Below are 22,180 nucleotides of genomic sequence, written 5' to 3'. Positions count from 1 at the left end.
AGAACTCGTGACGCTGCGGCGACCTCCAGGAACAGTCGCTCTTTCATTAGGGCATCCCGCGCAGGGGGAGGGCCCCAGCCTGCAGCAAAGCCATGGCACGGCCGGCCCCGGGCCCCACCGCACAGCCTGGCCCCCCCCCCCGAACCCCACACACAGCCCCGGGGCACCCCCAGCCTCGGCCCCGGGGCGAGCGCTGCCTCCCTGCGCGGCCGCCAGCCACCCACCGACCTCCATTGTGCGCCCGGGCTGCGGATAAACAACTCAAAAATCAAACAGCTGGGTGGAAAAGCAGCGAGGGACGGACTGACAGCTATATATAAACAGAGCAGGAAGCTGCGCCGCGCAGGAACTGAACCTCGGCACAAAGGACAACAGGAAAAGTCCCCACGTTCCAAGCATCTGCGCTGGAGCTCTCCAGCGGGGAAAGGTTTGTGCGACCCATGGGGACGGGCACGCTCCCCACGCCAGCACTGTGGGCTCCGTGGGCACCCAGCATGACCGTGCGCCATGCCGTGCCATGCCGTGCCGTGCCGTGCCGTGCCGTGCCCGCAGAGCCTTGCTTCAGCTCCAGCACAGCATCCCCACGACCTGGGCCACCTCCCTGCAGGGCCACGTGCCCCCAGATGCACCCAGCAGGACACAGGGTACAAAGGGCCCCGTGTCCGAGCCCTCCCCATGCTGGGGGCGAGGGCAGTGCCGCCATGGCCTCGGCGCCGGCAATGGCAGTGAGGGAACCACCTGCACCCCTCCCGGTGACACCGGTGACCCCACCTGCTTGGGCATCCCCAGAGCAGCACGGTTTGGCCAGGGCAGTGCCAGGCACCCCCAGCTCACCATGGGGCACCGCGGGGGCTGGGGGCTGCCGGGACCCTCCCCGGGTACTGGGGGGGAGCCCCGCGGGCAGAGCGGCCGGCACAGAGCGCCAGGCAGGTGCTGCTGGGGGACGAGGCGCTTCAGAGCCCGGCGGCCAGCACCGCTCTTTGTCCTCAGCAGTTCCTCTCCCCCGCACACATGCTCCCTCTGGGCCTTTGTATGCTCGACAAAAAGGGGGAACGAGCGTTACGAGCTGCATCGCTAATGAGCCAGCAGCGCCAACCAGCCAGCAGCGCCCGCCCGCAGCACCGCCACGTGCGCCCCACGCAAGGCCACCGTGCACGGGGGGCACGAGCTTTGGAAACCACCAAGCCCCCCCCATCACGGCCAAGCGCAGACCCCCGGCCTCCCCCCAGCTCTTGTGGGTTCGCTGCCTGTCCCCGAGGAAGCCCCGTGCTCCTTGAGGCCGCCGGTGGGACGCAGGCGCCGAGAAGCCGGGCGCAGGCGGGTGCTGCGAGCCGGGGGTTGCCGCTGAGCGTTGCCCTGCTCCTGAATCACCCTGCGCACCCTCCCCGGCTCAGCCCGGGCTCGCTCCGGGATTATCCAGCTCCAGGCGTGTTCGGGTGGCAGCGTGCATGAGCCATCACACGGGTGGGAGAGGCGGCCGCGGGCGCCGGCTTCGCCCGCGCGTTGCACGCAAGGTGCTTGCTGCGACACGCGGGCTGTCAGGGCAGGGAGGACATCACCCGCAAGGTCACAGCTGTAGGGGAACAGACCACAAAGCCCCCACCCCGAGACCCCCAAAGGGCTTCCCCGCTGCGGTGCTGAGCCCCGTGGCCCCGCAGTTTCCCGGCAGGGAGGAAGGCGTTCACGGAAACTCGGGGCCACTCCTTCCCTCCCCACGACGCAATCTCATCCGACGCGCTCCCGACACGGGGACCTGAAGCGCAAGTTTGCCGGCCGCCTGCCTGCCCCGCGGTGCCGGCGGTGGGAGACGGGGGCTGGAACCCAGCCCCTTGGGGACCTCTGCGCCCCGGCTGGGCCCCCAGGTTTGGGGACAGCCCTGGGGACCAGGGCGCTGCCGGCAGCGATGTCCAGCGGTTCCCATGCTGACCTGTGCCACAGCTCCTCGCCTCCTCGCCGGACGCCGGCACAAGATTTCCGCAGAAGATTTAGGGGGTTTCCAAAGCTCTCCACGCTGCCTGCCCTTACGGACAACGCCGGGGTGCGTCAGGAGGAGAACAACCCCTTCCAGCACCACCAGGCTCTGCCCAAAGCTGGATTTCGGGTCCTCCCGTGCAGGAACCCGGCAGCAGAGGACGCAGCTGGCTGGCAAACGCGTCCCCGTGCCGGGAGAGCTTCAGCGCGTCACCCTGGGCCGTAGGGTGTGTGTGCCCGGCGCGCCCCAGCGCCCGCCTCGCCCCAAACCGGGGCAATAAAACCCGAGCGTTACAAAACACCCGCTGCAGAGCACTGACCCCGCTGGGCTCCGCGCCGGGAACGGGGGCGATTCAGCAGCCACCCGGGGGGGGAAAGAGAAGTCCCCCGCTGCAGGACACCCCCTGCAAGGGGGCTTCACCCTGCTGTCCGCGTGAGGGGTCACTGGCAGCCACCCGCCTGCCCTGCCATGCCTTTTGGGCCCCCGGTTTGCAGCGTGACCCCCAGCAGGGCCCAGCCCACGGCAACGGGCTGAGCCACAGCTCGTCAGCGGGCAAAGTCCAGGGCCGGCGCAGGCGCCGCGGGGATGCTTGGCTCTGCCCAGGGCTGGGTGCAAGGGCTGGGGGTCCCCCGGCTCCAAGGGAACCCCCGAGGCGAGGGAACGGGGGCTGCCGCTCGCCCGGCGTGCCGTGGGCCCACGCTTTTCAGCATCTGCCCTGAGTTTAGCTCCAACGCTCGTTGACCAAGCGATTTGCATCTCAGAGGCCGGCTGGAAACCACGCTATTTCTGGACACGCGTCCCGGCCCTCGCCGCTCCGTATATTGCTCCCCTGGGCAAATTAACGCACGGGCAGGCGCCGCGGCACCCAGGGGCTTTGCCAGCCCCCCCACCTTTGCTGTAAGACCACCCCTTTGGGCACCCCACGGCACCCCCAGCAAGGTGACCCAGGTGCCAGGGGACCACCGGTTAGGGGCGAACGGCTTCGGGTGCGACTCCCTGGCAGCACGGGGTGGGGGGGGGGGGTCCCAGACCAGCATTTTCACCCTGCTGACACCCCTGCGTGCAGGACCAGGCTGACTGCCCCAAAAGACCCCCCCCAAAAAAAAAAAAGGGACACGGCACCCTCCCCCCCCACCCCCAATTGCTCTCCCATGGGGGGGGGCGCGCACAGCTCCTGGCACGGGGTGGGGGCACCCCGGGGTGCTGCGGCACGGCCCGGCACGGGGGGGGGGGGCACCCCCGGGGGGCAGCGCACAGCGTGGGGGGGTCAGGAAAGAAGAAGGGGGGGGGAGGATGCACAGACACGGGCCCCGTGCGCGTGCACGCCGGCGGGGGGGGGGGTGCACACGCGCGCGCACGCACACCGGCGCGGCCCGTACCGGGGGAGGGAAGGGAAGGGAAAGGGGGGGGGGGCGCTGCAGGAGCCGCAGCCCCGTCCCGGTGCCGGTGCCGGTGCCGGTGCCGGGCGCTCGCTCACTCACCCGGCGGCGCGGCGGGGCCCGGCGCTGGAGGAGGCGGTGGCGGCGGCGGCGGCGGGGCCGGGCCCCGGTGGCGGCGGCGGCGGCGGCGGCGGCGCGGGGCGGGGCGGGGCGGGGCGGGGGGGGGGCGGCTCCGTACCGGGGCGGGCACTGCCGGCTCTGCGCGCGCCGCCCCCCCCCCCCCCCTCCGTCGGGCGCGGCCCGGGACGGGACGGAGAGGGCAGGAGGGGGCGAGGGGCGGTGGGGGGGCGCGGTTCCCCCCACCCCCGGGAGGGTGCGAGGGATGCGGTGCTGCCCCCGGTGCGCGTGCACCCCCGTGCGCGCACACGCGCGGTGCGCGCACGCACAGGGGTTGCAGGCGCCCGCAGCGCACACGCAGCGCACACACGCCCTGGTGTTTGCACACACATCCCCCAGTGCACACACACACACCCTGGTGCATGCACACCCCCAGTGCACACACGCAGAGCACACACATATTGGTGCAGGCACACCCCCAGTGCACACACACAGTGCACACACACACACCCTAGTGCATGCACACCCCCACTGCACGCACACACACGCACACCCTGGTGCAGGCACACCCCCAGTGCACACACACACCCTGGTGCTTGCACACACACACCCAGTGCACACACACCCAGTGCACACACACACACCCACACCCCCCAGTGCACTTACAGCCCGTTGCACCCTGCAACACACCCACCTGGCCATAAGCTGGGTTCCCCCCCCCCCCCCTCCCCAACACCCCCAGCACACAGAGGGACGCACGCACACTTTTGCACAGCCCGGTGCACGCTACTGCGTGCACGCAGAGTATGCTCGCACCCCCCCTGGAAGTGCAGCACAACATGATCCTATGGCACACCCCTGCAACACCCCGGCACACGCAGTCCCCACCCCGTGGCACATCACACCCCACGATGCACGCTGGAAAGCACTCGCGTGCTGTCAGGAATCCGAGCAGCTTCTGGGGACAGCCTGCACGGTGCCCGCAGCTGGCACAGGGTGCTGCTTTGGGGGTGTGGGAGCAATGAGGCCGTTTGTGCTCCTGGGGGTCCCCTTTTCGGAAGGATCCAACCAAGGGCAGTCCTCCTGGCAAGGGGAGGGTTTCCGGCTGATCCCCGCACGCACTGGTGTGGGCTGAGCTGGAGAACGCAAGGCCGGAGGTGGAGGAGCCCCCGCGAAATCATTTCACGGCCAGTGCTTCTCCCCACGCTGCCTGTCCCCAGGAGGGCTGGGTGCAGGGAGCTGATCGCTCTGGAGAACGCCCGCTGCCTCGGACAGGAGGCAGCATGTGGTCAGCAACCAGCACCGAGAGCCGCAGTGCCTTTGTTATGCCCCTTCCACTCGTGTCCAGCTCCGGGCAGTGTGTCTGGGAGGTTAGGCACAGCCCAAGCCCACAAATGCTGCAGACCCCCTGTGGGCCACCCCGGCATGCACGGTAAGGGCTGGCAGCCTGGGGAAGCCGGAAAGAGCTTAGGGAATGGGGACCCCACAGTCAGGCAGCCACAAGCTCTTCCCAAAATCACTATTCAGAGCGTTCATCTCTGCCCCAAAGCCCTGCACGGACATTGGGACCTATGGGACTGGGATCTGCCCCCCGCGCCTTCCCCAGGCCCGGAGCCCAGCGGCGGATGAGGCACAGCCCTTGCAGCGATGGAGGACAGCAGCCGTGAGCGCAGCTGCCTGCTGCTTTTGTGGCGCTTTCCTTTTGTCCCGGGCACGTGGCGCTGAGCGCAGGGAGCTGCGACCAGCTGGAGAGTGGCAAGGGGGACGGGCGAGACGGAGGGTCGGTGGCTGCGGTGGCTTATCCTGCTACGAGGGGATGCATCCTGCAACTGTACCTTGGTGCCCTGCCTCCCGGCAAGCAGCCCGGCCGACAGTTAGAGCCTGCGGCAGCTCCTGCTCCCTTATCGCAGCGGGCAGGCGGCAGCGGGGCTGACGTCGGTTGGGGCTGACGTCGGTTGGGGCCGCCGAGCCGCGGGGCAGCACCGAGGGGCTCATGGAGCCTCGTGCACCTCCCCGGGGGTGAACACCTCCGCGCACATGGCAAAATGCCCAGCACACGTCTGCGGTATCCTGTCTGACCCCACCAGCCCTGCCCTGAGCAGCTCTCCCTCGGCACGGAGCTGTGCGGGGCTTTACCGGCCCTCAGCAAAACCCACACCCAACAACACTCCCCGCGCTGTGCACAGCTCTATGGGGGGCAGCGGGTGCTGGCAGCATTTTGGAGTGCCCGCGTCAGGCGCAGACGTCTGGCCACAGCAGCGAGGGCCCCGCGTTGGGCTGGGAGGGGAGGCATCTGTTTCGCAGCGCCACGGGGTTTGCTAAATAGGTCACTGCTTTTTTATAGTCTCCAGGATCTAGAAAAACCAGTTGTTCCTGACAGCCCGCGGACCCGACAGCACTGTGGCAGCAGCGGTGGCTCCCCAAGCTCTCCCTCCCGTCCTCCCATGTCCTCGGCGGGGGGATCTGCCCCCAGGAGGGGCTCGGTGCGAGCTGCAGGGGAACCTGCAGCACCCCTGGGTGCTACGCTCTGGCCATGCCTGACATGAGGTGCAGAAGGGGGGGGGTTCTCCCCCACCCTGCTTGTGGCCGGTGCTGGCTGCCAGCTCCAGGCTTTGCCCAAGGACCATTTGCAGCGTTTTCTGTTCGCAGAGGGCACCAAGGCCGGCTGTGTGTGGGTGTAGGGGGTGTGCGGTGCCGTACACCCCCTGCACACTGCTGCGCGCCCGCATGCGCCAGCTGCAGCGCTGCCTGACCGGGGTGAGCTCTCCCTCTAGCGGCACCAAGCTCCTGGCAAAGCCTCCATGCCCACAGGGCGGCCGGAGCCGTGCCCAGGGCATGCCCAGGGGGCTGGGGGGGCGTTGGGGACGTGCTCCAGCCCACATGCCCCTCTGGCAGTGTCCCCAGAAGGCAGGCTGGAGGATGTGTGAGCAGAGCAGGGTGCGCACGCTGCTGGGGTGGGTGCCCCAATTCATCCGGGGACACTTTGAAGGCTGTTTCAATGGCTGGCAAGAGGGCAGCCGCCCCCCACCCTGAATTTGCTGGGATGTAGCAACAAAATGAGCCACTGTGTCAGTGTCAGACCTCAGCAGCACTCTGCTTCCCCCCACTTCACCACCCCGACCCCCGTAATTCGGGGGGTCCCCATCCCTATCCCCAAGGACGACCCCAAAGCAGGGGTGCCCCATCTCCCCGCACACACCATCCCGGCCACGCAGCCCTGCTGGGGTCCCCGCAGGCCACGCGCCAGGCCGGGCCGCAGGCCGCGCTGACGGGGCGCTTTGTTTTGTGCTGCGAGGACAAAAGGGGCAGTCAGACGCGGGCGGCGCTTTGTGCCGGCAGCCATGCGCTGAGGCAGCAGCCCGCGCCGCCACGCTCGCCTCCTGACCCCCGGCGGCTCGGCCTACGCCCGCCACGGCCCCCACAGCCTGCATCCACCATGGCACTGCAGCCTGTATCCCCCATGGCACCCTCACCCTGCGCCACCCGCCCCGCCATGGCCCTGAGGGAGCCCTGCGGGGAAGGGGGAGCAGGACCTGGTTGCCACGGTTACTGTGAGGCTTAAGGCCTAGGTGCACCAGGTTGCCATGGCTACCGCGAGGCCTATAACGCCGCCCAGGCCCATGGCGGCCCTGCCACCCCCACGGGCTCAGCACCAAGGCCATGGCGGCGCTGTGTGAGCTCAGGGAGCAAGCACCGCACCGAGGGCCTGGTGTGGCTCTGGGGCTGCGTGGGCAGGGGGCCCCGCAGCTCCCACCATGTTGGAAGGAGCAGCCTCACAGCCCCCTTGCTGCCACGGGGCTTGTGGCTGCCCCACAGCCCCTGCGCCGCCCCACGGCACGCGGAATGGAGGCAGGGACCCGCTGTGGCCGGTGGAGCGAGGCTCACCGAGACGCTGCCACGCTGTCCCCCCGTGCTCACCTGCACCCGGGCCAGGCCGGCCCCGTGATGGCGCAGTGCATTGCTCCTGGAAAATGCCAGAAGAGTCAAAATGTTGAGTCATTCATGCCCAAGATTATCTGTGCAAACAGCCACCCCGATTATTTTTGTTATGATCAATTTTTTTTTTTTCCTTTATTTTTTTTTTTTTCCCCAAGAATGCGGCCGGGACCATGGGGATGAGCTGCTGAAATCTCTGGGGATCAGCAGAACAATGCCAGCGAGAGCATTGTGCTGACGGCTCCGCAAATGCTGGCAGCAGCTCCTGGCCGGCAGCGCCCTATAAAAGCCGAGCCGCTGAAGTAGGCAGACATGACATGGGCGAAGCAGCAGTACCGCCTGAGCTAGGTGAGTCCTGGGGCCGGCCCGCTCCACCCCAGCCCCTCTCGCCCTGCTGCCGCTGTGCGGATGCTCCTCTCCGGTGGCAGGAGAGGAGCGAGAGGTATCTGGAGGGCCCACACATCCCTGCTGGCAGCTTGGGCACGGCGGGTGGCAGAGAGCCCCCGCGGTGTGAGGTATCTCCGCGCCCGGCACCTGCCTGGCTGGGGCACAGCACCCCGGTTGGCACCTCGGGCTGTTAGCCATGGCTGTCCCGATATGGGGAAGGAGTGCCCAAGGGAGGCATAACAAGGGTAGGGATGGGAGCGGAGGGTCTCTTGGACCTCTCCAGTAATAGGGCAGAGTCTGCTCCCCAGAATGGCTCAGGGGGTTTCCTCACCATGGCTGGGGGAAGAAGTGGACCGAGAACTGCATCCCGGTGTGACACGGGTGCATGGGCTCCGTGCCACGGCCGGGAGGAGGGAAGGGGCCCCGTGGTGGTGGTGGGCAGGCTGTGGGCAGGAGGGGGACCCCACTTTGTCTGTGTCTCGGAGCCACCTGCTGTGCCCCCCACACCGTCCTGCAGCTGGCGAGGGTCTCATTGAGAGACCCGTGAGCGGGCAGGGGGATGCGTGGCAGTGCTCTGCAACACCCATTGGCTTTCTTTCCTTCTCCAGATACCTTTCCAGCAGCAAAGATGGCTCAGACAAACCCTCTGCCTGTCCCCATGGGCCCCTGGAAGGTATGTCCTTGCACCCGCTGCCTCTCAGGTGTGGAGGTGGGAGACAGGGAGGGGGCAAAGCCAGTCCTCCCCAGCCAGAAAAGCTGCACCGCAGGGAGCGAGGCCGAGGGAGCCAAGAAAAAAAGTCACAGGAGCATGCCTCCTGCCTGCTCAAACACCCCCGGGGGGTTTCATAAGCCTCTTTGCAGCACCCTGGCCTGGCTGTGCCCTGCTGTGACAAGTTGTGCTGTGCCAGGCAGCTACCGCAGTCCCCCAAAGCCACACTCTCTTATTTGCCCTCCCTTGTGGGTAAAGGCAGGCTGGCAGGGTGGGCAGGGGACAGCAGGGCACAGGGGCTGCAAAGGGGGCAGTGGGCATGGCAGAGCGAGGTGGAGAGCAGCCCTGAGGGCACCAGGGATGGTGACAGCACTGGGGACAAAGCCAGTTCACAGAGGGGACCGAGAGGGAAAGGAGAAGCACGTGTGCAAGCAGGGCAAAATCCTGCCAAAGCATGGAGAGGACAGCGTCAGCCGCAGCCCCCAGGGAGTTCCCCCTCACCCTTTCCCCGTTAATCCTCTTTGCCCTAGAGAGTTCAGAGCAGAGGCCGGGAGAAATGCCAGCCACAGCTCTGCCGCCCGCCCGTCCCAGAACGGCTCCGGACGGCACTGCTGCCCTGGGGACTGATCTCCGCAGGGGTGAGCAGGAGAGCGGAGCAGGGGCCGGCGTGCGGCTCCCCCAGCACCAGGCAGGGCACTGCAGGGCCAGGGATGCCAGCCGGCTCTTCTCCAAATGGAGCATGACCCTCTGTCTTGAAAAGGTGCTGGTTCTCTTGGGGCCACTGCCGGGCAGTTCGCAGCTTGGCAGCTCGTTCTGTGTTCCAGATCACCGTATACGACCAAGAAAATTTCCAGGGCAAGAGGATGGAGTTCACCTCGGCCTGTCCAAACATCATGGAGTGTGGTTTCGACAACATCCGCTCCCTAAAGGTGGAGTGTGGCGCGTGAGTACCCGGCTGCCTGTGGCGTGGATGCTTTCCCAGGTGGGGGGCTGGCGGGGCAAGGGGTGCCTGAGCACGTGCAGGGCCGGCGAGTCTCACCCCACTGAGCTGGAGCCAAGCACTGCAGCCAGGGGAAGCCAGTTACGGGGATCCCACCCTGCCAGGGTAGAGCAGCGAGCTCTGGGCAGCACCAGCATGGACACTAGACACACAGGGCCAGGGGACAGCAGCAACACCTTTGGCCTCATCTAAAACTGCCTCTTGCATCTGGGAGCAGCCGGGTTGGAGCTCCCCAGTCCTCAGCATGAATGATGCCTGAGGATGCAGCAAAGACCAGTGCTCAGTGAGGGGCTCTTGGCTCACGAGCTCAGCCTGGTCCCCATTCACCCGTGTAACCCCATGAAGCACCATGCCTAAGAACCCCATTTCTCATCCCAGGGCCCAGCCCTGCTCGTCAGGGCCAGACCAGAGCCTGCCTGCAGCCTGCGCTGAGCTGCCCCAGTCACTGTTAGGGTATGGAGCAGAGCCAGGGTTCTCCCTGCGCACGGGAACCTTCCTGTAACAGGCGAGACAGCTCTCGAGCTGCTCTGAGACGCTGTGCGTAAGGAGCAGTCCCCATGGCAAACATCCCGCTGGGGCCGGGGAAGCAGACAAGATAGATTTGCACTGCTATATTTAGGATTTGTAATGCTAATGGGATTACCGCAGCATGCGTGCTCGCGCCGTAATCAGCTCACTGCTCCACTTGACGTGTTCCCAGCCAGGCTGTTCACCTTGCTTACTAGGAGGCTGACTGCAGGGCATGGGACCAGGGCTGAGTTTTGGTCAGTGGCAAGACCTAAAAACCCTGCACTCAGTGTGCCCCTCAGCATCCCCTGTACCCCATAAGCAGGACCACGGGCCGTACAGCGGTGTGCCTCCCTCCTTCCAGCCCCCAGCCCAGTCTCTGCCTCCCCGCTTCCCTCAGCTGTGGATGTCCCGTCCCTGGTCCCTGTACGGGGAAGTGCCCAGGAGGGGTCTGCACCCCGTGGGGTGCCCGGGCTGGGGGCAGGTGCTGGGCAGGCTCTCGTGGGTGTGCAAACTGCGTCCTGTGGGGTGGAGGCGTCCCTCTCACCTCCTTGTTGTTTTCAGCAGAGAGGGACCCAAAAAGGGAACAGGCAACAGCTCCCAGGCCTGCCCAGAGCCAGGTTGGTTCTGCCTAGTTTGGGCATGAGGAATTCAGGTCTTTCCAGCTGTGCCAGGCTGTCATTAGGAAACAAGTCAGAAATGAGGTGTTTGGGAGAGGACACCCTGCTGGAGATGTCCTTTGGCACCCTGACGTGATGCCAATCCATGCAGATAGCCACCGAGCTCTGCTGGGGAAGCGAACCACCACCAAGGTTTGCAGGTTGGGCCCCTTGAGGGTGGGATCCCACCCCCACTGCAGCCAGGGGATGCTGGTGTTGCCATGCTGAACGCTTCTCAGGCACCAGCCAGGCTGTTACACCCTCTCCGGGTGCTCTGCCCACATCCAGCACCGTTTCCTTTCCTCCCAAGCAACCGGGCTTGCGGGCGGAGGCCAGACCTCAACCTCCTCCTTGCACCTACATCCACGTACCGGTGCCAGCCCCGAGCAGGATGCCCAGAGCTGCTGCAGGAAGCCCTGGCAGCCCTTGCTCTGTTTTTGCAGCTGGGTCGGTTACGAGCACACCGGCTTCTGCGGGCAGCAGTTCATCCTGGAGAGGGGAGAGTACCCGCGCTGGGACGCCTGGAGCGGCAGCAACGCCTACCACATCGAGCGCCTGATGTCCTTCCGCCCCGTCTGCTCTGCTGTGAGTGCCCCCACTCCTGGGCTGGCTGCAGCCTCCTGTCCCAGCAGCAGAGGCACAGGCAGGGCAGGAATTGCCCCAGTCAGGGCAGGAATTGCCCCGGGCAGGGCAGGAGCTACCCCCAGGTGTCTGCACTGCAGCATCCTCTGTTGCCCCAGCACAGAGCCGGGCAGGGGGCTGGAAACAGCACCGGGCTGCACAACAGCTCCCAGCTCGGACGTCTCTGAGCCCAGGCAGAGCAAAGGCTCCCAGGCAGCACCCTCAGACCAAGGGAGTGGGGCTAGGAAGGGCAAAACTGCTATGCCAGGGACTTTGCAGGTAGCGGAGGCTCTTAGAGTGGGCTCAACTCTTCCCCTAGTGCCCAGCAGGATTTGCTGTAGCTTTCCTGTTTTATAAGGCTTTAAAGGGAATTTCTGTGTCTGCTGTACACAAGCAGAGCTGTTGCTGACACCTCCCAGGACAAGCCCTGACCCTGCCCCAGCACCTTCACACCAGCCCTGGGGGCTCTGAACGCTTCCATCCCTTGGGCTGCACACACAGCCCGCAGGAAACCCTCCAAACCGGGCTGCACGGCGGGGCAGCCTTTGTGCCACTGCCCCAGCCCGTGGCTGGGGAGGGAGCACTGCCTCCCCCTCACCCGCTGCTCTTCCGTCCCAGAATCACAAGGAATCCAAGATCACCGTCTTCGAGAAAGACAACTTCATCGGCCGCCAGTGGGAGATAAGCGACGACTACCCCTCGCTGCAGGCCATGGGCTGGGCCAACAACGAAGTGGGCTCCATGAAGATCCCCTGCGGCGCGTAAGTGACGGGCAAAGGGCCACAAAGCACGAACGTGCCTGGGCTTAGCAGCGGGGACAAAGCACGGCCATCACAGCCGGAGGGGGGACGCCCCGTAACTCCCTTGCTTACCTCTCGTTCCCCTTACGGCCGCCTGACGACTCCGTTTCTTCCAGCTGGGTTTGCTACCAGTATCCCGGGTACCGCGGCTACCAGTACGTCCTGGAGGCCGACCACCACGGGGGAGACTACAAGCACTGGAGAGAGTGGGGATCACACGCCCAGACCTCCCAGATCCAGTCCATCAGGCGCATCCAGCAGTAGCTGCCCGACGCCCGGCCCCCACTCTCGAGCACATCTTCGCAAGGTTTCTAAAGCTCACCGGCTCCCTTTTGGTGCTAATACCCCCCTCCTGAAATAACAACCCCTTCTTGTACCGCAACTGCTTATGGAACAACACTCCTAAACGGTACCAGCTGCCACAACTGCCAATAAATGTGACTGAAAGAAAAAGATAAAACCAGCTCGGTGGGTGTTTGCTGTTGTGCGCTTGGAATCGAAATCCCACTTCCCCATCCCAGAATGCGGCCCCTAAAGGGCTCCCTTCCTCCTCCCAGCCCTCCCCTTGCCCGTGAAGGCACGGGACACCTCGCTCCAACCCCCACGAGGCCAAGCCGTGCCCAGCACCGGCCACTCACATAGGCACAGCCCCAACCACGTGTGTGCTCCGTGGTCAGCGCTGCCCGGCCAGCAGCCGCGCAGCATCCCCAGGGCCAGGGGGATGCTCTGTAAGAGCGCAAAAAAAAAAGTCACACCGACGCCCACAAACTTTAAAATTTTTATTCAACAATTTACATCACTTATTGTCTGTCTTAACGTATTCGATCTACACAAATTTCTTTTTTTTTTTTTTCCTGATAAAATAATAAAATTTGGATAAATTTTGAAGACCTGTTGGTGCAGAATAAACAAAATTCAGGTAACTTTTTTTTTTTTTTCTTAAACATTTAGTGTGAAGTATGACATCATTGGTAAAGATACATCATGCCATTACAGCTCATGGACATTACCTATCCTTACAGTCCGTGACATCACCCATACCAGCGCAGCGGGCTGCGCCAGACACAGCTACAGCAGGTATTACACTAACTCTTCTAGCCACCCTCTCACGACCGGGAAAACGCCTACTTTTTCAGCTGGGCACACAGAGTGCATTAACCTATTCAAAAATACCAGGAAGGGGAGAAGAAAACAAAACCGACCTTTCCTGTTTCGTGTGGTTGCACACTACAACATCGACGACAAAGAGGGGCTGCCCCTCTCCGCAGGTCAGAGGTAATTCAGCTCCTGAGCAGGTAGAGCACAACCCCTCGCGGCGATTTTAATACACACCAGGGAACTGAAGGAAATGAGAACTATCGGCAGGGCAGGAGGAGAGGGTTCCTGCCCGGGAGAGCCGTGCCCTGCTCCTGCGGGTCTGCCTGGAGAGAGCTCTCCAGCCCAGTGCGGAGTCGAAGCGTGCGGTGGTGTTTCGCACCGCTATTAACACTGAAGTATTCGGGGAGGGGGAGAGAGGGGCATCCGTCCCCCGAGTAAACAAGTCGAGGACCTTCGGAGGCTTGCGAGCCACTGAAGGTGTGTAAGTACACGTGTGATGGTAGATAGAAAAGCAGCCCTGTTCTGTATGAAAAAAAAAGCTGTCAAGTTAGTACAAATTTCTGCCATGGTGAAGGGAACACGGGGAGAAAGCTGTCGGGGTCCTTCTCCCATCACAAAATCCAGACGCCTCTGCACAAAGGCTCTGGGCTATGCAACAAGTTTTCAAAGGGGGCACCTGCAACCCAACGCACATAACTCATGAAAACAAAGCCGAAATAAAGCTCTCACCCCGCAGACCGGAGGGAGCCCCTGCTCCGCTCCAGCTGCTACAAACCGCACGCACCCCGCGCACACACACCCGCAGCGGGACAGCGAGGAAGCCCGTCCCTCTCGCTCACAGTGGGAATACAAAACGGTAGGGTTTCTCTTCGGTTATTTTGCCGTTAGAAGCCTCAAGTTTGCCCGTGCCACCAGCCTGCCCAGCGGCGAACGCGGCGGGCAGATCTCCATCCCCTCCTCCAAGCTGCTTCGCGTGGCACGAGAGCACGGCCGGCGCGGGTACGGCCACCGCGCTCCCGACCAGAGAAAAAAGGGCACTCGTTCATCCAACAGCACAAAGTGTATCCGAAACAAGCCAGCTCACCCCTCTCCCTCCAATTACTAAAGTAGGCTCTTTAAAATAAAAAAATAATATATATATTTATATAGATATACAGAGAGAGAGAGAGAGAGACAGAAAGCAAAGGAGTGAGAGGCTACTAAAAAATCAAGAAGCGCCAGTTTTCTGCTACAGCTGTCAGCAAAGAACTGTCACCTTACATCATACCCTCCGAGATGGTGAAGATAATGTAGGCAATGACAGCACAGGAATGCAAAAGAGGGCAGATAAGTCACTTCTGGTAATGAGACACAAATTAAACTTTCAAAACATGTGCATAGCTTTATTCATCTGCTTCAAACTAACCTTTTCACGGAGCTTCAGCGAAACCCGAGTGTGCAAAATGCATTTCTAAAAAATAATGCAAGCAAGCTTTCACATTTACAGTGGCAGAAGTACGGAAAGACTAACAGAAATCACACGGACGGGCGAGGAGAGAGAGAGAGATGAAGAAACAAGAATTGCACAGCTTCATATTCTGAGTCACTGACTGCAAACATAAGCATTTCTACTTCGTTAACTGTAAGCAAGGCATGTTTACTTTTCCTTTACAAAAAAAAAAAAAAAAGAAAAACCCCACAGTAACAAGAACCACAGCGTGGAAGGGAATAAATCCCCTGGGCAATGGGAATCCCGGCTGCTGCAGAGAACCCCCAGTTCCAGAGTGGCGCTGGCTCTGGACCTTCACCTGGTTTTGCTCTGCAGGCAAAGCACTGCAACGCTTATTTCTGTCTGCAGGAGAACAGCAAAGCAGATTCTTTCTCTCACCCCCACTCCCCTCAAAAGTCGCAGAAAACAGGTCATGTTAGGAAAGGAAAGGTGCCATCCCATAGGACATTTTCCCCAAACTGTAAGACAGCCACTATCCAGACTGGCTTCAAAGCCTCGTTTCGACTGCAGACCCATGAGCCACAGGGACAAGGACCGCTCCCCGACCGGAGATGGGGCTTGTTTATGGGGCATGGTTCTGGGAGATGGGGTTTGGCTAGGGGAGATGGGGCACAATTAGGGGACTGGCGAGCCAGCAGCCCGGCTCTCCGATGCAGCGCCCTGCGGCAGCTCGCGAGCCACTGCAAGGTCTGTTTAGACAGACCGAGCACACACGCAAGGCACGTTCAGGATATGGACACACACGCACGTGTGTAAAAGAGCAAACGCTGGCCAAAAGATGATGCTGGATAAACTAATTAAGCAGGCGGGGAATTGTGGTCTACGGCATTTATACACTATTTTCCAGGCAGTTGTAATCCCAAAGCATTTTTCCTACACAACTTTAGACCTTCCCTCACTTTACCAAGATTTTTTTTAAAGGATTTTCTACAGATAGTCAGTTCTCTCTACCTTCTCCAGCAAACTCTTTCTCCGTGGTGTGCAAACCTCCCTGCCAGCCCTGGTGGCCTGGGTGTCACCTACGGGGAAGAAGAGGTCCTGGAGCCACCTACACCCCGTGGCAGCACCCCAGGGCCCTTCCTCTCGTGCCACATGGCTTCGGGCTGCAGCAGGGGAGGACGCGGGACACGGCGCCAGCCTCGGGGAGGCAGCCAGGCAGGAAGGAGGCCGTGCGATTTTTAATACTGCTGGTTAACTTCACATTGAGATAAAGTATTAATTTTTTTTTCTTTTATTTTTTTTTCCAGAGATGAGCAATTTCCTTCCAAAGATCTATTCAAATAGAAAACAAAATATTCAAAGCGGAGACGAGACAATAGCTCATTGAGATTTTTGACCTCACAAATACCCAGGCATCTTTCCCGCACCGCCAGCCATCGAGGCAGGAGAAGGTGGAAACCTCGGGGATTTGCACTGCCCTTCCAATAGCAGCTCGAGAAAAGGAAGGAGAGAAAAAAAAAAAAAAGCACAGTGTTCTTTCAAGTTAAGAGTTCTCCTTTTGCTTGCGTTTGCATAGAAATTCCCGTAGGTCAGCACCAGGATCAGGTACAGCCCTCTCCGACACCCCAGCTCCCAGCTCCCCGCAGTTAGTGGCTGTGTTACAGGAGGGTTCAACTATCCTCAGAGGAACTACATGGTCATGTAAAAAAGTGCATCACACATTCTTGATTTTCAGGGTTACTTATAGCAGCAGCAGCATTAATCCAAGACATGAACAGTTGTAGATTCATTCTTAAATGCAGCAACACTCAATGAAATGTCTTCGAGGAAGGTCACAAGAGGGTCCTTCTCAAAAGGATAAAATGAAAATTAGACTATTTAATATAGACAAAAAGGAGATAAAACAAAAAAATTAAAGACGCATAATCTTATTTACATTAAAAAAAACATTCTTGTTAAAATATCTTTACAACACCTAAGCAAAAAAATATGTATTTTAAGAATAAAGCAGAAACTCCTAAAGCAGTATCCATTTTTGGAACCCTTATTTAGCACCTGAGGAAAGACTGTATGGAAAGCAGACAGGTTTTTTTGTTGTTTTTTTTTGTTTGTTTTTTAAGAAAACCGTAAGTTGTATTTTTGCTAAACGTTCATATGTTCGCAGTACACGAGTTTCATACCACAGAAAGAAATGAAGTAGTTTTTTTTTTTTCTTTTTCTTTTAAAGATACTCTACTCGTTAATAAGGCTGTAGAAAAGGGACACTGCTATCTTACAAAATGGCTTTAGAGCTCTGGACATGCCGTAATGAAGCTTTCTGATTAACAGTCAAGATTAATACAGGTCGGCATCCCCTGGCGAAAGCACGGGTAATGACTTTTGCTCCCGGAGCAGACCGAGGGGCGGCCGCGCGCAGCGCTCCCGCGTCTCCTGGCACCGCGCTGCCGAGCGATGCCACTCGCGAGGACCTCCAGCAGGATACAAGGAAGCCAGCCTTACCCTGTGGTGTGATACGAATTGTGCAAATTTCTAAAGCTCTGTAAGCTCCGGACGACGGCGCAGCCGGCAGAGGAGACCGAGATCTTCCGCTCCTGCGCGCCGAGTCCAGACTCGCGGCTCTCGGCTGCCTGCGCTGGGGCTTTTTCACAAGGAAAGGCAGGAACACACCTCGTCCTCGTGGTGGCCGAAGCCAGAATTACCCTCGCTCCTTCCTCACGCCAGCCGTCTCCCAGCCTCGGACCTCCTCTGCCTTCTGCACCCGGGCAAAATTTTGTAGCAGCTTTTAATTACGGTTAGCCTCGTTCCCTCCCCTCTTGACCTTAATCATCTCCCTTGTAAACAGCCTCTGCACGGAAAACAAATCACTACACACACACATACAGAATGATCTTCTAGGGACAAGACTCCTGAAAGCTCCGGACACCTTGGCAATTCACTGAAAATGCTGAATCAAGAGCAAAAACTGGATGCAGGGGAAAGCTACCGGCTGCGTATCAGCAGTCCCGAAATCAGCCCGAGGTGCTCCCACAGTCACCCGCCAGCCTCTTCTGGAAAGGATGCTGTCGTGCTGAGGTGATGCCCTCTTTTAAGGTGAAAAGCACTCATTACACACAGCTCAGAGGACAAATTCCATCTCTAAATTTTGTTCCGAGCAGGAAGTGATTTCCCTTCTGATTTAGCTAGCCGGCTCTCCCTGTTACCGACCCCTGGCCGTCAAATAGCTGGCATGCTCGCAACCCGGAGAGAATTTTCTTTTAAAAGAAAATTCACATTTAAAAGAAGTTCACGGCAGCGAGGGAAGGCAAACAGCGGGGCTGGCGGTTCAGAAAGGGCGACGGGTTGAAGCGGGTGAGCACCAGAAAGCACACACTGGAGCTACCCACGTTATCGGAGAGATTTCGGAAATGGGTTTTGCAGATGGGCTTCGAACAAAACCAAAACGCAACCAGACCTTGAAAGCTGAAGACCTGGCAAACAGGCCCAGAAGAGGGGACTGAGGGGCTTGGAGGACCTTCCTCTGCACAACCACTGCTGGAGGAGGAGAGCACGGAGCAGCTTCTGGAAGCAGACCAAGCGCTCCCCGACCCGCCAAGAAAGCACGTGCCCGAGCCTCGGGTACACGAGACCCCAAAAGACACCCTACAGGACCTGCCGGGGAGGCAGGAGAGGTGGGGAAAGACCAAGCCTCCGTCCAGAGGAGAAAGCAGCGCCGCAGGGATGCCCACGCACCCGCACGTCCCCTGCCTCGGGCAGGAATCACTACTCAAATAAATAAGAAGCCAAAAAAAAGGGGAACCGGGCGGAAAGGGACGCGTAGAGCCTCCACCAAGAACAGAAAGGTGAAAGAAGCCTTAACCTGAATTAGTTCGTAGCCATTACAAAAACAGGTCGTGATTTCACCCTTAAGAGCCGCTTCCCAGCGCTACACACATTCAAGAGGTTTTGTTTTGAACTTCCTCAGCTCAGCATAACGAAAGCAATGGCACCATGAACGCACGCTCCTTCTCCTCGCGCCGCGGACGCCCCCGCGCCCAGCCCCGGGGAGGGGGCTGCGCACCCCCTGCGGGCTGTTTTTGGTTTATGCTACAGTACTAATACTCTGAGTCCAACAAACAAACCACGAGACCGATCAGGAACACCTTAGCATTAATTCAACGCGCTAAAATTAGTCACAGCTCAATTTTAACTTTTTTTTTTTTTTTTTTTATATAAGTTTACACAAAAATAATCAGAAAACGGATTAAATCTTAAGATATTTTTAATAAGTGCTCAGTAAGGAATTGTGTGAGGACTTGGGGAGGACTGCAGACGGACAGGGCGAGTTACACAAAGCACAGAGAAAGCTTCTTCCACGGTCCTGCCTGGCTCCGGGCACTACCTAACCAAACCTGCCCTGCCTTCGGCGGCGGGCTGCAACCGCGAGAGCTCGGAAAGAGGATTTCCTAACCACGTAGTGCTGAGCACGTGCCGAGGAGCTCGTGCAGACAGACAGACAGACGGGTGTTTGAAGAGGGGATGCTCAGAGACACAGCGGAGGAGGCGCCTCTACGCGGGTACGGCCGGCACGGGGCCACGCGGCCGCGAGACAGAGCAGCGGGGACGGACGTCGGGGACCAGCGAACCCACCCATCGTGTGTGCACCGTGCTTCCTTCAGAGCTCCTAGCCGGGGCAGGGTACCAGGACAGCTCAGACCCCCAGGGGAGCAAAACAGGTCTTGGTTTTGTCTTTTTTTTCTTTTTTTTTTTTTTTTTTGTAATGGAACCCAGCCCTTAAGGCGACAAGTGACTACACAAGGCAAATAAATACACAGCAGAGCCTTAAAGCCAGGAAAACAAACTGGAACCTTTGCTATCAGCCTTCAACGCTTTTTTTCATTTTGAAAATAATAATAATAATAAAAAAAGATTTCTTCTCCCTCACCCCTCCCACCAGCCCCGTTGTCCAGTCTGTTCAACACCTTAAAGCTCAGGAACGCCCCAGCTCTTTCGCGGCGGAGCGGGAGGCGACTCCGACTTTTGGCAAGCAGTTGGGAGACTCGACAGAAGTAAAAATAGGAACGTAGGAGGACTAGATGTAGGGCACATCTGTAAACATGTTGTACATCTGCAAGTTACACACACCTGCACGGGTGATACAGTTTATAGGTGAAACAGAACTATCAGCGACTGGCCAACCACAAATTTCTGAGCTTGGACTGATACAATACATCGCTACTATATAGTATCATACGAGGGTATTATACTATATAGCACTTAATACATAAAATGGAGTAGGCAATCCATAGTCAAACTTTTAAAACTAAGCATTGCGGAAAGCTAGCAATCTTACAAAAGGTACAGAATTAAGTTTCGTTGTCCCACCGTGAACCTAAGCGCTTCATCCAGGAACAATCTCATTAAAAGAACAAAAACAATTAAAAACGCATGCTACATACTCGTCGTTAACACAAAAAAAAAAAAAAAGAAAGTGGATAAACCTAAGCACGAGGGGTAGGCAAAAGGTTTGGGCTTCTCTGCTTCCTGTAATGCCCCATAGGATCCAGCCTCATCGGAGGATTCAGCACCTCTGCCGAGCTGGGTGCCCAGGCACACGCGAGCTGGCGCTGAGCTCAGAGGGGCCAGAAACCCCTCGGGGTTGCTTTCATTTCAGGATTATTCTCTGCTGGCTCTCGCGTTGGACCCTGCGGTCCTCCCACCGGGATCCCCCCCCCGAGAACCACGCAGCCCCCAGACGGTTTGGACGTGCCACACACAAGCTGCAACGGGACAGAGCGGGTTACACAGCTGGAGCCGGCAGGCTGAGCAGCCTTCTCTACCACTGCCAGAAAGCTCTCCTTTCTTTCGGATTTTTTTATTTTTTTTTTAATTATTATTATTTTCATTCCTAAGCCCTCCATTTTTGTAATAAAATATATTTTTATTAAGAGATAATTAGAAGCAGAGCCCGGAAATACACAGACTGCGTTAAAATATAAAAGAGCGTTTCCAACGGGCAGGTGCGGGGAGCCCAGCCATCGGTGATCTACGGACAAATTGAAAAGGATTCAAGTTCCCATTTTTCTTTTTCTCTTTTTTTTTCTCTTTTTAAAATTTTTGTGTTTTTTTTCCTCCTTTTTTTTTTTTTTTCAATTTTTTAAGAGAAAAAATAATTAAAGAAGGGTGAGCGTTAGCAGAACTCAATTCCACTTCAGTTTTTCAATGAAAATGGGAAAAAAAATCCAGCACACGTAGTGTTAGGAGACAGACAGAGCAAGTATGAAGCACCTACGTTGAAAGCAAGAGATTTTTTTTTTTGTTTTTGCTCCCAGTAATACAATGGCATTAACCTGTGGGAACAGTGGTGTTTGCTGTTTTTTTTTTTGTTTTGTATTTTTTTTAAACCATATTAAATGCCTAAACCAATTATTTAAGTTTTCCATGTTGTCTTTTAAAACGAAACAACTCTTCAGTTGCAATAGTCCAACGTGTAACCGGAGCCAGGTCAACTGTGTGACTTCACCATGCATCCTAGGACTGCAGTATTACCATCTTTCCCCCAGAAGAACGATGCTTTAAGACAATTTTCCCAAAATAGGACTGGCTGCTTTACTCCTGGCAAAAACCTGTGTTATAATTCTCTGGAAAAAAAAAAAAAAAAAAACCTCTGCAAACTTCAAGGTGTTTCTCCAGCATTCAATGGAAAACAAAACAGGAAAAAAAAGGGGGGGAGGTGGAAGGGAAAGGGGAGATGAAGGATGGTGAATCATCCTGATTTCCCTGTGATTAGTGTGTCACTACAGTCACAGAACAAGAAACAGAAACCTTGTCAAGTGGAAATGCCTCTCCAGTGGGTTGCTGTTGCCCATGTAGACGACAGCAGGAACTTTAGAACTGGGCTTGTAAATGGAGTCTGTGTTTGTTAATCACTTGCATTCACTCTTTAAACAAAAACAAAACGAAAAAAAAGAAAAAAAATCTATTCAGTACCGGAGATTAAATAATCACGTGTGTAGTCTCGTTGAAATAAATTTTCAGATTCCTTAAGAAGTCTAATTACTTTCAGTCGCCATTTTTAAATAACTATATTATATATTTGTATATATTATCCTGTGATTCTAGTTATGGTTCCTCTGCTGCACTGAAGATTTAGAAGGAGCATAAAAGCCTTTTGTCCCCCACGAACAGCACGAGTGCTGCAGAAAGGTTATAACAGGCAGTCTTGTCTTGCTACCTTCATTGATCCGGGTGATCCATGGCTTCATCGTAGGTGATTATCCTTTTGGGATCTGGAAAGAAAGCAAAATACTAAGTTTTCGGCAAGCTACTTTCAGAACCCGTGGCTTCCCAACAGACCTGCAAGATCCTCAGCTGTAACCAAAAGCCTCCCACCCCAAAAAGAGGCACAATTAAAGGCAGGTCACCAGCTCCGTGCAGATCTGCACTTGCTCCCCTCGTTGCATCACCGTGCAGCAACACCATGGGCAGCACAAGGCCCCCTGTAATGCTCTCCCCACACTGTGGTCACAGACGAAATAGGGGGGAGGTACCCAAATCTAAAGCTTAATCTTGGGTGTGACGCCCAGCACC

At 58.1% G+C, this 22,180-nt stretch overlaps 2 protein-coding genes across 8 annotated transcripts in view; one reads left to right on the top strand and one right to left on the bottom strand.

The window, feature by feature from the left end:
- NUFIP2 (nuclear FMR1 interacting protein 2) overlaps positions 1–22,180 on the bottom strand; it is a 55,959-nt gene that overhangs the window by 577 nt on the left and 33,202 nt on the right. For 2 of the 5 annotated variants that reach the window (XM_083806016.1, XM_083806015.1), the window contains exon 6: positions 12,854–21,879. In XM_083806016.1, coding sequence (XP_083662142.1) covers positions 21,827–21,879 — 53 coding nt within the window. In that variant the 3' untranslated portion in view covers positions 12,854–21,826. Of the gene's footprint in view, positions 1–12,853; positions 21,880–22,180 lie in introns of those variants that run through there. The other 3 variants (XM_083806018.1, XM_083806017.1, XM_083806019.1) reach the window with 3 other exon arrangements.
- Positions 4,209–14,858, top strand: CRYBA1 (crystallin beta A1). 3 transcript variants are annotated; one of them, XM_083806024.1, is made up of 6 exons: positions 4,209–7,752; positions 8,400–8,464; positions 9,325–9,443; positions 11,110–11,251; positions 11,906–12,048; positions 12,204–14,858. In XM_083806024.1, the coding sequence occupies exons 1-6, from the start codon at positions 7,722–7,724 to the stop codon at positions 12,349–12,351; spliced, it is 648 nt and encodes a 215-aa protein (XP_083662150.1). In that variant the 5' UTR covers positions 4,209–7,721; the 3' UTR covers positions 12,352–14,858. The 3 variants fall into 3 exon arrangements, with proteins under 3 accessions (XP_083662150.1, XP_083662149.1, XP_083662148.1); XM_083806023.1 differs by lacking the exons at positions 11,906–12,048; positions 12,204–14,858 and having other exon boundaries at positions 4,209–4,655; positions 7,563–7,752; positions 11,110–11,893; XM_083806022.1 differs by lacking the exons at positions 11,906–12,048; positions 12,204–14,858 and having other exon boundaries at positions 11,110–11,893.

Source organism: Anser anser (genome assembly GCF_964211835.1).
Source record: "Anser anser genome assembly, chromosome: 20".
Taxonomy (NCBI): Eukaryota; Metazoa; Chordata; class Aves; order Anseriformes; family Anatidae; genus Anser; species Anser anser.
Note: the sequence above shows the minus strand (reverse complement) of the source record. Positions and strands in the feature narration are given on the sequence as shown.

What these genes read in the sequence shown, in the direction of transcription:
- CRYBA1 (XM_083806023.1), top strand. Translation starts at nt 7,722, where the DNA reads ATGGGCGAAGCAGCAGTACCGCCTGAGCTAG. An exon ending in TCCCCATGGGCCCCTGGAAG is followed by an intron (nt 8,465 to 9,324) that starts GTATGTCCTTGC and finishes TCTGTGTTCCAG; the next exon opens with ATCACCGTATACGACCAAGA. An exon ending in CTAAAGGTGGAGTGTGGCGC is followed by an intron (nt 9,444 to 11,109) that starts GTGAGTACCCGG and finishes CTGTTTTTGCAG; the next exon opens with CTGGGTCGGTTACGAGCACA.